Genomic DNA, 14,728 nt, shown 5'->3' with positions numbered 1-14,728 from the left:
TGGCCGATGGCAATGACTTGATACACACTTATTTGCATCAGACAAAGTCAAGTAATACCAAAGCAAAACACACGTGACTGTGTGTTAACACGTGACTGTGTGGTAGAATCACTACTATACATGAGGACATTTCACAAACTTCAGTGACTTCACAGACCTCATCTCAGATTTTACTGTGTATAGGTTACAGTGAATGTGGGAAACCCATTTATCTAGGAAAAGCAGAAAGAGGAGAGCTTGTTTAACGGCATTTCTAAGCCGGCATGTTCAGACCAATGTGGACGATTTCTTTTTTCAAAGCTGGGGCCACTCACTCGCTCGGTGCCCCGGTCTCTTCCTGTTTTGTTTGCCGCAGTAGCCCCACCCGGCCGAAAAATGAGCGCTTTTCCTAGATTCAGGGTAACCTCGCGTCACCAGTCTTTCCACCTCGGAGGAAAGCCTGGTATGCGTTACTAAAGACCCATATGATCCGGTCTAGGCCACGCCTACTGAAGAAAGAAAAAAGAAAATAAATCTCTTTCCGGATTTTGCCCATCCGGTTTTGCGGTGCCGCTTTGTTTTGGTTCCCCAATCCCTATTTAAATGGAATAGAATTTCCCCGTGGGATAATACAGACGCTAAATAGTCTCCGGATAGTGCATTCACATTTACTATATTTAAAAAATAAGCTAAACTACGCCGCATCAAGGATTTTATTAGGACGGACCTATTTTGGGGTGAGTCAGGGTGAAGTCTTTCCGGCTCTGCCCATCCGGCCGCTTGATGACGCAGATGACGCACCTGGTGACGTAGAGTTACTTCCGCTCCCGACTGGATCATAGACCCGAAAAGATATGCTGCCCAGGCTAGATTCAGGGGTTTACCCACTGTAACATATACATTACATACACCCTACAGTATGTACATCTGTGCTTGTGAGGACATGATGCAAAGTAACACACACACCTGTGTGAGGTAATCAATGAGAGCCAGGTGAGCCTTCTCCAGCTCTGCCCCAGACAAAGTAGGCAAAGGGTTGGGGTAATGCAGCTGCTTACGGTAGTCCGAGGGGAGCAGGTCAGGATACAGACCAATCACATGAGTGGGATCTGTAGAATCACATAGAAAAACTCACCATTAGCTTGATTAGCTCCATTGTTAACTTTTAAGTTCTCCTTAGCTCCATTGTCAACTTTCAAGTCCTCCTTAACTCTTTGCCTGCTAAGGCTCCACCTGCCGCCAACGAGAAAGACGAGATTTTGCGTTTTTAGTGGTTTTCCACCAGATGGCGCTGTTATCAACCGTATGAATGATGCTTTCACTACCTGATGACGACTAGGCTGCACTAGCGCTCCTGTTTTCGTGTATAGAGGGGCGGGTGTATAGAGGCGCGGAGAGATTGCGCCTGATCCCATTGGTTCACCGATCTGTCCGTCAACCCCCACCCCGTTAACACAACATTACGAGCGACACCCACTGCACTCTGGTTGGTTGGGGAAATGAAACACTTCCCATACCGGGTACACCGACGCGCTCCTCCAGGCTTTTATTTTTTAGGCAAACTAAACAATAAAAGCCTGGAGATCGAGGCTAGATGATGACAGACCCGGAATTGACGTCATTTAAAAAAATAAAAGCTCATTTACTTCCCGTTTATTTCCTATGGGGAAATCGCTATATATCTGTTCCTCTTGCTTTACGGCAACAACAAGCTGCATTCAAACGGCCGCAGCTGTGCAATGGATTACCCCGTGCGGATCAAAAAAAATGTCCCTCTACTACAACAACCCCGTGCGTGTAATGAGGCGATGTCCGTGAGGACGGAGGTCACTGATTTTTCAAATGTACAGTAAAATCGCTCTTTTTCGCTGGCAGCAGTGGCACACTATTACACTATTACTCTGGCAGTTAAAGAGCTGGCTGAATAGCAGCTGGACCTAACCATCAAAATGAGTTGCATTGTAACAAGCTCCTCTTACAGTACCCATGTTGTTCTTTGCCATTTTACTTGTCTATTTACTTTGCCATTTTACTTGTCTAGCACATTGAAATTGTATGAATGTATCATTATTGAATATATTTTTATGTCCCAAACGCATGGCACTCCGTTTACACACACAGTTTTACTCAAAGGACCACAATTAAGCTCTCAAGCTTTTTTGTGTTCCATCCTTTTGACAGAAATGTACAAATACTATATATGGGCATGCGTTTGCATATCTGTCAATACAAACATCAATCAAAAGAACTGCATTCCTTTTAACCACTTTCAACCTGTCATTATACAGTAGGTGAATATTTTCCAATATCCTTTACATATGAATCTTCAAAAATGTTCAAAGAATTTTAAGAGATGTTAATCACAGAAAAGCACACCACATGTAATTTATTTGTAGATAATGTCAACTTCCAGTGTGCATCATCCCTGCTGTCATACCTGTGCCAAGTTTGGCAAACACCTGCATGGAATCATCAAATCTCTTCTGGCAGAAAAGGTTGAAGGCGTAGAGGTTCTGAATGTGGTGGATCTGTTGCTTCTTATCTCCATCTGCATCGTCCTTCATCTTCTAGGGGGTGAAAGGACATAGCTTCCATCATAATACTGTGCAGAAAAACAGCAAATGTAAAACAAAGACGTTCCAGGGCAGTTAAGTTAAGAGTAGTGTAGTAGACCAGTGGTTCTCAAACATTTTCATGTCAAGGATGCCCAAAATGATATGTATTGTGCTAGGGACTACTACATTTTTTTGGTAGATTAGATATAGTACAGAATTCTACAACTGTCTATACCAGCAGTTCTCAAACTATGGGTAGCAAACCCATGTGGCGTAGCAGGAAGATGATGGTGGGGTCACGCATTGGCAACTGAAAACCCAAAGACGGCCACTTGACTCAGTAATTCATTCAGCTCCAACCGACAGAGGAACAGCAACACAGGAAAGACAACACACAAGCCCTTGCAGAGGCACACAGGAACTGATTTTTCTGCTCATAAACAATATAGTTATATAGCAGGAATTATGTGCAAACAGTGCAATAGTAATGAGCGGGTGCCTCTTAACAGAGCCATTTTGGGTGTTTTTGTAACCCAAAGAGGGTACCAAATGGACCCATGCATGGTTCCATGCATTTGAACAATCTCTAGTTAAATTAACACCGGTAAATTAAACACATTCACTGCCAGGGGTTTTCTAAAACAGGCTGCAGCCTCTGCCAGCATTTTTTACGATTTTCTTACCTTTTCAAGTAGTCACGAAATATTATCCGTGATCACCGTTCTCACGGTGATCCCCTCATTACACAAACAGGGGTCTCGTAGAATTAAAAAAAAAAAAATCTGATCGCGGTAATCCGTTCCATAATTGCAGCCAGTTGAAAAATTACATAGTAATAAAAAAAAAAAAGTACACAGGAGCCGAGATACAGGATTTTAAAGTATGTTAACCAGGAAGTGAATGGAGCAGTAAATCTTTGGATCACGTTATCTCCTGATCCTGGCAATGTGTTAATGCTGGAGTACATTGTTGTACATCTGTTGTATGTGCCCACAAACAAAATAAGCCACCAAATCTGCATTTGAGTCAACAAACTGCCTTCAATTTACATTACACCGATTCCACAGAAATGTTTCTGTTGAAATGTTTACATATAATGTAACAAAAGGAATAATGTATGCGGCGGAGCCTTCTATGACGTACCTCCCCCTTAAAGGACGACTTCACCACTTTTCAACCTATCTTCATATAATAGGTCCTCACTAATGCTCATGATAAAATGATAAAAAAAAATTCTACTTGGTCTCTGTCTCATAGGAGGGCTGTGGACAGTCCAGAAACCCGTCTACCAGTGACATCATCGATGGGGAATCCAAGCTAATAGAAACTGCAGGCTTTGTATTCCTGGAAAGTTGCAATGCAATAATAGATCCCATTGTTCTCGCCTTAATAAAAATCTGAATTAAAAAATTGTAATCTTTTTGGAAAAAAAATCCTGCCTAACGATGATGTCACTGGTAGACGGGTTTCTGGACTGTCCACAGCCCTCCTATGAGACCAAGTAGAAAAATGTTTTATCATTTTATCATGAGCATTAGTGAGGACCTATTATATGAAGATAGGTTGAAAAGTGGTGAAGACGTCCTTTAACGGTTGGTTCTGGTCATCATTGAAATGTAAACAAAAACAATCTCAGAACTTCACAGGTTCAGGAAGATTTCAGTTTATGGAGGATTCTGGATTACCCTTCATAGTTGAAGAGAGACATAAGATTGCAAGCACACCATAGTCTACAAGCATCTTAATAAATAGAAATACTCAGTTTTATAGACTGAATATTAGCGGTTGTTAGCAGTGTTTTTTAAGGAGTGAGCAAGTCAAGGCTCAAGGACATCATGACCGGATGAATGGAAAGTTGTAGGAAATTGCAGAATAAAAATGAATGGCATTATTGAGCGTGCAAACGCGTTGTCACCACGGGGGGCGTTGGCATTGGGCGTGGCATTGGGCAATGTTAAGTCAACCTGGTTTTTACCCCTCAAAGATGTCCGCCGCTACCAAAAGACACTTGTTGACGCCCCTTTCAGGAATTTTGGCACGCTCTATACAGCATGGGATAGTTTTGATGCTCACCGCCAGCTGCAAGGCCAGTTCAAACTGCTTGTCCTGGAGAAGCTGGCGGATCTGGCTGGCAATGGACACAGGCACCAGGCGCCACACAAAGTGGTTGCTGGCAACGTACACAATATTGGGCCTGTGATAGATGAAGACGAGAGAGAGAGACAGAGAGAGAGAGAGAGAGAGACAGAGGAAAACACCACATGCAAGAGAGAATGGAGTTGGAACACAAGTAATGTTTCACTGACACACAGGAAGACGAGGTTCACTGAAATAGAAAGCAAAGGATCTAATGGACATGATGTTTATATTATTTTTTATGATGTTTAGCATTTCCTTTTGAACTGAAGTCTTTATTTTCAGTACTGTAATACCTGCAGTGACTACAACTGTTAAAAGCAAACTGTTACAAATAGGGCTTATTTATCAACACATTTCAATGAATAAATTAAGTTTGAGTAAATCAAATCAAACCAAACATTAATCACAATAATCTGGTTAAATTTAAGAATCCCTTAATTCGGTTTAGTACATCAAACTCACCGGGGAAAGGGAAAATATGAACTAAATTGAGATAGTTCTAGTACATACTGGGTCTATTGCATTTAAAATAATTAAATTAATTAGTTCAATATGTCAATATTCTACCATTATGTCAATACTCTATCATTAACCATGTAAAATATAGATAATTTATAAAGTTATTTATACAATAACGTATTGATCCTGAGGGGGACCTCAAGGGTCATAGCTACATGCATGAAATGCAGATAACAGGTAAGAATAGAGATAGAAAAAGTAAAAGTATGATGATAACAATAGTTAATATAACAATAGTAAAACACAATCAAAATGCAAGATTACATTGAATTACACGATCAGCCCTATTACGATTTGCTGCAGTCTTTTTTTCACCTTACCCTGCTGAGGAGATGAACCGAGGTCTCTGGAGCTCCACACTTTGAACCAGTAGCCTGGGCTCAAAAGTCCTGATCTCCACATACCGTGGCAACACAGCTATGATGTAGGGGGGCTGGTGCTCTGAGAAACAAAAAAAACATCGGAAATATCAGTCATTTATCAGTCATCAGGCAGGTCATTTATCAGTCATTTATCAGTCATCAGGCTGCTAACAATTTAACACCAAACACAGACTTTCCAACAAAGTACTGTACATGCATGTGGACAAAATGGACACTGGATACAAATGAGTATCAAACATCAAAATTGGAGTGAATCTGAAAGGCAAATTGACGACCACTTCAAAAGATGATCACATTTTATCACACAGAGAAAAGTCAGTGGATTCAAACATTTCCTCTTACGAGTCACTTCACTCACTTAAATATATAAACTGAAATTATTATTCTCTTATCTCAAAGCCAACATTTTGGAAGGTTGAGTGATTAGTGTATATCGTTTTCTGATGTCTAGGTCTTCTCTGTGGTGATTATGGAGACAGGCAAGCAAGGGAAAAACGAGAACCAACAAAAACAATCCTTTCCTTCAAATTCAAACATCAGATTGTTTCATTATGTTGGCATTATCAGTTCCAGCCATGTGCAAACAAAGGAACACTGGGTACAGGTTACGTCAACTGTTGCAGGTCCTCTGTTTGTTACTTCAGCTTGTTTCATTTGCATAATTGCAGAATGAAGAGGCAAAGTGTTTACAACACAGTCATTAAATTATAAAAACTATGACAATCTGAGCTTCCGAACTAAATATTCCCAGCCCGCAATGCTCTGTTCTTTTCAGAGACATTCTGTGGTCCATTTTTTTTGCTGTGTATGTAATACAGGTATCATTTGCAATTTCGCACTGAGTCTATCAGTGCGCAGTTAATTATTGCTGTGCAACCTCATCTTCCAAGACGTCTATAAGAGACAAGACTATCGACAATACTCTATTCTAAGAGATCTTGGAGTGAAGACCCTGAGGTTAGGAAATCCAAGTTGGAGCCATATATCTGGACAGGATTGAGGCTGGGAATCTGGATGTGGGAAAGATTACACCCAGAGGCGAGACTACGCCCTTTCCTCATCATCCCAGGGATGTGATGGTGGATCACAGGGGAAGGGGGTTTTAGACAGACCAGTTCTCATCCGACCCTGGCCAGAACCAAAGCCACAGTATTGACCGATTCAAAACCAAGGAAATTGCAAGTGGTTTTTAAACCTCTGCTCCGAGGCTTCATTTCCCTTTCACGCTGTTCTATCTGCATTCCAATGGCTACAGAGTAAGCCTTTTGAATACAAAGTGAGACTTGATTTGTCTTCGTTTTTGAGTCATAAGTTTATCAGTAAACCAGATGTGTTTTGGTGCCTTAGTCATAAAATAAACAAAAAGGGCTGGTCTACTTCTGCATGTATCAGTGATGTGCACCTCATACTGAGAGGAAGTGGGAAAGGAGAAGGTGGTGGCACTGTGGAACAAGAGGAAAGGAAAGAATGAACAGGGAGGATGAACAGCAAGAATGAACAGGAGAACAGGAAAGATTAACAGTCAGCAAGACTTAACAGGAGAACAGGAGAGATAGACAGCACGAATTAAGGAGGATAAGAAAGTTAGACACCTGTGAAGTTCTACTGACGCCAAACGTGTCATTAAGGCCAAGGGGGAGTTTATCTATGTCATCATCCTAGATGAATATTAATCCTATCATGTTTTATTAAGTAACTGAAGATTAATTCACATTCCCCTTAATCCCAGGAGAACCATCATTACTTTCAGTATTCATTATGTTTGTCTCCCGTGAGCACCTGGTTGGTTTTTCTAGTTTGCCGCTGTGATCGTTTAGACCATAAACAGAGACTGTTGACCTACCAACTATTGTATAAATGCTGTACTGCATTAATTGAATTAGGCATGAGATAAAACAGATTAAATGTTCATGATTTGAGACACATGTAAAACACACAAAAAAACAGGTGTTTTACTTTTCACTAAATTCCTCCTTCATTTTTGAGTGGGTGTTCCTTGTGACATGATATTTTCTTATTCTGAGACAAACTGAGGTTTGTTGGGTATATCAATGAAGGCTGTATTGCAAAAACATGTTTGTTGGCTAATGACAAAACTTGCTCACTTTTCCCCCCTAAAAAGGCATTGACCTTTTTTTGTTGTACTTCTGTCAAATAAGGAAAAATGACTGGGTATTTTTTTTGTTTACAATGTTGTGTTAGTCATTTAACTGACATGCTGAATAAGCAGAGGTTCACCGAATTGCTTCAGGGACACTTGAACAGCATACATGGCTGTTGACCAAATCCCTGTTGCAGAGAATGAACCAGTGACATTTTGTCCTTTCTAGCCACAGGGCTGCACTGCTGTAAGTAAATGTGAAAAAAAGTTCCTTCCTTACCCATGGCTATGGGGATGTCTGTCCAGTTTAGCGCACATTTCTGGGTGCAGACGCCCTCTTCATTTAACACCACCGTCAGATCATCCTGCCCTACAGCCACCTTCCCATCAGCTAGTGGTGCAACCAAGGGCTCCAGCTGCTTTCCTGTTGGGAAGAGCTCCTTTATGGAGCCACGACCATCCATCTAGGAGACAGGAAGAGATGTGTGGTGCTGGTTGAGTATTAATAAATGAAATCATAAACTTTTTGCATAGAGATATGGTTAGTTTATGTGGTACAATATGTAGAGCATAAAAGAACAAATAGAAGCAAAGACACAAGGAAAATGTAATAAGGAGAATAAACAGGTAAAACAAATCCTCAGCCTGTGTGCTTTAAAGATGGGGTGCCGTGATTTTCAGTGATCCCCCCCCCCTAAAACATAATCATCAGGTATTATGGTTATACTAGGAGGAAGATTTTTTTCAAAAGTGTACAGAAATTGTTAAAATTATGTTTTTATGTGGACATGCCTCCAGTTCATTAAGTATACCTGGTTCTCACCTTAGCACCTCCTCCACCACCACCTTAGCACCACCCACCTGTCCTAGTCCTTCCTCCTCCTCATGCCCACACCTGTTGTGTTATGATAATGAGGGGGAGGATATGTTTTTACTATGTCACTAAAGCGCTGTTTTTCTATTGGCACGTTTGACCCTCAAGGTTTCAGCCTCCAGGTAGAAACTCAAAATAGTCAGAGAAGACATAAAACACCATAAAAACACCACCAGGGGGCTTAATGAAGTTCTATCAACCTCATAGACACATGAAAAAAAGAAAAAGAGCAAAACCATGGCACCACCTCTTTAAGATATATGTATGCTTTAAGAGCATTGAGCTCTGCATAAGCTTATAGTTTACAGTACACTCATTCTAATTTGTTTGTTTTTTACAGATGGTTTCACCATACTGACTGAGTGTTTCACAAATAAATGAAACTGTGAATTCTGAACAGTGACTGTGAAACTGATGTGTGAAACTGAACTGAAATTGGGTGTGAGCTGGGAGGGAGTTTTCATTGTGCAAACCTCTTAATACACTACACTGAACTGAACTGTTTTTTCTGTTTATGAATTGTAAGTCACGTGTGTTTCTGGATATACAATCCCTGGTTAAGAGATCATGGAACAGGAGTTTTATGTATATTTGAGTCCTGTGTACTGTATGGTTGACTTACAAAAATAAAAATCAATTTTGTCTCATCACTGGCAACAACCATGTTAGGCATTGCCCTAACTGGCATCCCAAGTACAAGTAGGTCAAACTGTTACAATACATAGCAACATACAACAGCATCAACAGTGTACAGTAGGTGAATTTGAGCATTATCTACATACCCGAATGAGGTAATAGTCTCGCTTGAAGCCGACACATATAGAGTTTTCACACCAGGCCATAGACTTTGGGATATCTGGTGCGGCAAAGTCTCCCTGACAGACAAAGAACATATAAACTTTCTTACAAAGTTGGACTAGAAAATTGATTGAAAATAACCGAAAAACCTGGACACCATTAATTCAACGAGTCATACCTACGTTTAAAATTGTGTCTCATCTCACCTGTAACTCATGGAACTCTCTGTCCTTCCAGTAATAAAGTTGGAGTTTCTTTTTCACTGCCACACACATTCTCAACCTTGCCTCCCCTGAGCTTGATTGCTGAAGATAAAGGAGACAAGATCAGCCTTTTTATTCCAATGAATTAATTAAGTTAGTAAGTAAGTATTTCCCATTAGGACCTTCAAGATAACAGGATGAAGAGAAAAGAAGATGATGAATCATTATAATCTACATTACGATACAATAAAAGTAAGTTTGTAATGAAATCCACCTTCTTATTAATAAGTGACAATGAATGCTGAAAACTCACTCTAATAGCTAAGTTGTTTTCATTCATGAGATTTTGAATGGGTCAAAAGTCTACAGTAGGTGCATGGAGACAACAAACAGGGGTGCGGGGTTACAGATCTGGTGCCCCCCCCCAAAAAAGGAGTGCAGGCCCAAGCCTGCAGTATGACTGACCTGCAGGTCACAGGCAAACAGTGTGGCTCCTTTGGCCTTGGATACCACAGTGATCTGCTGGAAGGTTAGGAGGTCATGGACATGGATGTTGTTCTCTGTAGGGGAGAATCAAAGCAATTACTGTACAATGAAGTCTCACTTCTGAGATTTCGTTCTCACTTCCAGATATGCTGGACTCGACCAGAATCTCAACTCTTTTTTTTCACCCTGGTCTTCTCCTACTGTACTGTATGTCTACCTCTAAGAGCAACAAATGCTCATGTGAGTAAAAGTCTTAAGGTCCTTACACACCGGCGAATATAGCGAATATACGCAAAATTCGGACTCGTTCCGAATAATTAAAAGACGCTTTTTCGCTTCGCTTTTTCGCTCCATGTACGGAGCCATTGACTTTATAAGGTTTTAAAAAAAAACGCATTATTCGCACATAAAAATCGCCCCGGTGTGTAACAACCTTTACTGTTCAAATCAATCTTGAGTGTAAAATAACCTTCACTAATGCTCACTATGAGATGCTTCCATTTCTGTCTACTACCCTTGTCTCACAATCAAGGATTTCAAGCTAATAAAAATAACGACTTTTTCTTAAAGTCGTCTAAGATAAAATCGCAGCCATGTTGTTAAAAAAAAAAAAAGTTTGAAATCTAGTTTGAAATCACCATTTTTGATGTCTTCATCAGGTACGTTTTTGAGCTATCCACAGCCTGCCACTGAGACACAGAGTGAATAGACAGAAATAGTACCATCCTACATTGAGCACTAAGGAGGATTGATATATGGAGATAAGTATGAAAAAAGGTTAAGTGTTCCTTTAAGGAAAGAGGCTTACCAAGCAGACTGACAAGGATCTTGTACTGCGACACCACATACAGCTGTAGAAATGAAAGTCATAAAGGTCAGGAGCTGAGACCAAAATAAATTAGTCTCTAATAACAGACATTAATCTGTAAGTGAAACAATTACAGGCACTCCCAGGTTCAATTCCAGGATGACCAAAAATGAAGCCATGCAATCCTATTAGTTACTCATTAGTGCACGGTGGGATCAAATCACAGTGTCTTCCAGAAATATTATATATATGTATAAGATCACCCCACGGCTATCAAATATCCTGTCAATGTGCGTACCTGCTGGATCTTCTTTGAGAAGTTCTTGTTAGATTTCTCTAGTGTCACCTCAAATCGGTTTGTGCCTGTGGATAAGACAGTTTGTTTGCACATTCAAAAAGGACGGTGCATAATTTGAAGAACAGAAAGGAGACAGTAGAGGTCTACACTTTTCAGACACAGAGAGCCCATTTAAGTCCCCCTAAGAAATACCTGATTTTCATTTTCCAGTGCTGCTGACAGTTTTTTGGAATGAAAATTGTCCCCTTAGGTCTTCATTTGTTTTCACGAAATGTGGGCTCACTTACAGTAATCATTAGTTTATATTTTCAAAAGTATAATTTGTCCTTTATTATGTTGTCTGTAAAAGTGTAGTTAATGGCAAGATATCGGAAAGGAATGTAGCATGCACACTCTGGTGATCAGGTGCACAAAATATAACTAGAAAGTCTGCACACTATTTATATAGAAAATGCTGTTTATTGCAAAGATCAGCTCAATGTTTCGATCACTAAAGGATCTTCAATATATCACCTAGGGGAGGTGACATTAATGCCTTACTCCTTGAAAAGGATCTCTACCTTATACAGTGACAAGGGGCCCAAATGAAGCACACCAATTGTCAGCCTGATCTTTATATAAATGGTGCTTAGTAATGCTCATTATAAGATGGAATCATTTCCGTTTACTCACTCTGCGTCTCACACAGTCCGAGTGGACAGAAATGGTGAGATCTTAAGAGAATTAGTGAAGACCAATTATGTTGAAGATATGTAGAAGAAAGAAAGGAAGGAGTGCATCTGTTTGGCAGAGTGAAAATCCCCAACAAGGTGCTTTGGTACAAATTGGAGACAAAATTGATTGGCAAAAAAGGGAAGGCACTCTTGTGGAAAAATTAAAAAGCCTAATAGTCTGTCTAATGTATAATGCATTAACCATAATGCATTATGTTGAAGATATGTTGAAAAGGGTGAAGTGGTCCTTTTTGTCGTACATTATTTATGCCCACTTTTGTTGTTTTTTTGTTTTATAGTTGTGTCATACTTTCTAAATGTGTTCAATGCGATGTGGGCTACAGTACCCATTTGGTTTTTGGAGGGGCATCGATGACAGAGGACTCCTTGTGTCCTTTAATGTTCTCCCTTGTAGTAACTTCCTATATATTTGATCTGTATTAACCAGTGTAGGTCATGTTGATAACTTTTTGGGCAGTGTGTACTGTGTACCCCATAATACCCGTACCCACTACTAATGGTTATGGCCAAGGGTGGCATTTGCCCTGACATTTGTAGGATGATAATTTCTCATGCTCTACATTTATAATGTAAATGAACATCTTATGCTCATTTACGTGTTCATTTATATGTTTACACTACTCTTGTGACATAAAGTATGCAATTATGATATTGCTATTGTATTGCATAACCAATGAGATTATAATTTTTTACATAATATATCAATGTAATGTTCAAATGCCAGATAAGAATATTTTATTAAGAAAATTAAGGTTGTTAACAGTATTATTTTTTTCCTCCTTTGTATCATGGTATGGAACATATTTTTATGTTTATTGCATTTTTTTATATTGGAAGTAAATGCGCTGTCAAACTTGACCAATACAACACATTGTGGGTATTATTCTACTCTACTAATGGTTATTGGGTCAAGTCATTACACCTGACCTGCAACTCGCTCTACCAATTGGTGGTTTAAGCGACTTTGAGTACTCAGAAAAGCGCTATATAAATGGTATGTATTATTATTAGACTCTACCTATGTGCAGTATTAGCCATGGTTCACATGATGCTCGTCTGTCACAAGTCATGGCACTACTTGTTCCTTTTACATTTTTACACAATTTTACATTTACAACCAGTACATCTACATAAACGTTCAAATTTCTGTACATTTTTCAAAAAACAGGAAGTAGCACCATGACCGTCATGGTAGGACAGTCATGTTTCAGGGCTGGTACAGTATATGAGTGTATTCCCACTTCCTCATTTATCCTGATGAAGATCCTTGGGTAAAACACTGATGTGATATTTCTGCAATAAACAGTGGGAGCTAAAGCTGAGGATTCAATTATTATTTTAATGACAATATATATCATGAATAATATATAACTGACACTGCATGTAGGAGTTAATCCAGTTCATGGATAACTGCATCATGCACCAACTGTATTTATTCCCACTTTTATCATAGTTCACCTTGATCTTTTCTTATCCTATAGAGAAGGAGATGCCCTGGCTTGGTTCCAACAAGAAGCCAGTCTTCTGTGGGCACAGAGAAACAAGAGACTTCAGTCAATAACAGTTCAACTGAGGTTACCAATCTCTATAGATTCTGTCATCCCACAATGTGCCATGACGTTGTCATCCCCAGTAAAGCAAGCAGTCACTGTGCTGCATGCAAATCATTCAAAATGTCAAAAGCAAAAATCTTCGGCAACATAAATACTAAAAACTGCCTGCTCATTTAATGATGGTGTTTCTTACAGTGGTGGAAGTACTACTCAGATATTTAGTAAAATATAGTTAAAGTACCAAAAGTAAGTACTAAAATGTTTGAACATTTGAATACTAAAAACTGCTTGCTCATAATGAGATGGTGTTTCTTAGTAATAATAACAACTTACCCCAGGCCGCTAGGCAGTCAATCTGAAGAGGAAGCTTTTCCAAGATAGGCACTGGTTCATAGGCGTCATGCATTTTGGAATAATATTGCTGGTTAATTACAGAGCAAAAGCCGACCGATCAATCGATCACACACTCTTGAAGTCTGCCAGACAACAGCTGACTGACTGTAGACTTGAACTGTCACTGTGGCTACGCCTTTATGTCATTTCAAACAGGAGACAGTAGTTCATCTAAGCGCCAGGTAATGAGGAAAATGTGGTCTATACCAAACTCACATAGCGAGATTAAAATCACTGTAGCAAGCTGGAAAGACAGCTGTGTGAAGCTATGAAGTGGTCACCAGCTACTATAGCAGCTAGCCACTTTCCTCATCAAAACAGCTGATAGCTGACTGGCTAGCTTATGAGCTAGCAAACAATGCAACTAAACATCGTTCTTTCTCGTCCCATGCTATCCTAAACACAAGGACAAACAACCCATTCCACCCAAAACGTATAACCAAATATAATAGTTCCAACCCGCCGGGTACAACTTGATATATTTCCGTATCGCTCCTAGTTAGTTAGGTTAGCTAACGTTAGCATCGTCCTCAGTTCTAGTTCCTCAGTTGTTGCTGATGACTGCGCGAGACAGTCTGAGGTTTGACAGGCACGTGACTCAACTCAGTGTACTCACGAGGAACGCATTAAAGGCACATTCAGTGGTGTAAAGTAACTAAGTACGTTTACTCAAGTACCGTACTTAAGTACAATTCTGATGTTTTTTTTCTTTAGTGCAGTATTTCCAATTTCCAATACACTTTTACTTCTCCACTACATCTCAGGGGCAAATATTGTAGATTTATATTTTTATTACAAAACAGAGTAACCACTTCAGCCCATTACACTTACATACAGTACATTTCGGCCATTTAAAAATAGCCAATCTACAAGCCATGTGGATCATTCCAAAGAGCTTGTAGATA

General features: G+C 39.7%; 1 protein-coding gene across 2 annotated transcripts in view; it reads right to left on the bottom strand.

Moving 5' to 3' along the window:
* vps39 (VPS39 subunit of HOPS complex) overlaps nt 1–14,371 on the bottom strand; it is a 39,221-nt gene extending 24,850 nt beyond the window's left edge. The window contains exons 1-12 of one of the 2 annotated variants that reach the window (XM_084045610.1): nt 13,764–14,371; nt 13,336–13,401; nt 11,144–11,208; nt 10,846–10,888; nt 10,017–10,111; nt 9,555–9,653; nt 9,333–9,425; nt 7,957–8,140; nt 5,513–5,633; nt 4,608–4,728; nt 2,417–2,546; nt 946–1,088 (exon numbers count right to left, since the gene is read on the bottom strand). In XM_084045610.1, the coding sequence (XP_083901736.1) occupies nt 946–1,088; nt 2,417–2,546; nt 4,608–4,728; nt 5,513–5,633; nt 7,957–8,140; nt 9,333–9,425; nt 9,555–9,653; nt 10,017–10,111; nt 10,846–10,888; nt 11,144–11,208; nt 13,336–13,401; nt 13,764–13,836 (1,233 nt within the window). In that variant the 5' untranslated portion in view covers nt 13,837–14,371. The remainder of the gene's footprint in view (nt 1–945; nt 1,089–2,416; nt 2,547–4,607; nt 4,729–5,512; nt 5,634–7,956; nt 8,141–9,332; nt 9,426–9,554; nt 9,654–10,016; nt 10,112–10,845; nt 10,889–11,143; nt 11,209–13,335; nt 13,402–13,763) is intronic. The other variant, XM_084045611.1, reaches the window with a different exon arrangement.
* Nucleotides 14,372–14,728: the final 357 nt, after the last annotated feature.

The sequence above is a fragment of the Gymnoscopelus microlampas genome (assembly GCF_963454915.1).
Source record: "Gymnoscopelus microlampas genome assembly, chromosome: 20".
In the NCBI taxonomy this organism is placed as follows: Eukaryota; Metazoa; Chordata; class Actinopteri; order Myctophiformes; family Myctophidae; genus Gymnoscopelus; species Gymnoscopelus microlampas.
This window is presented reverse-complemented; position numbering and strand designations above follow the sequence as displayed.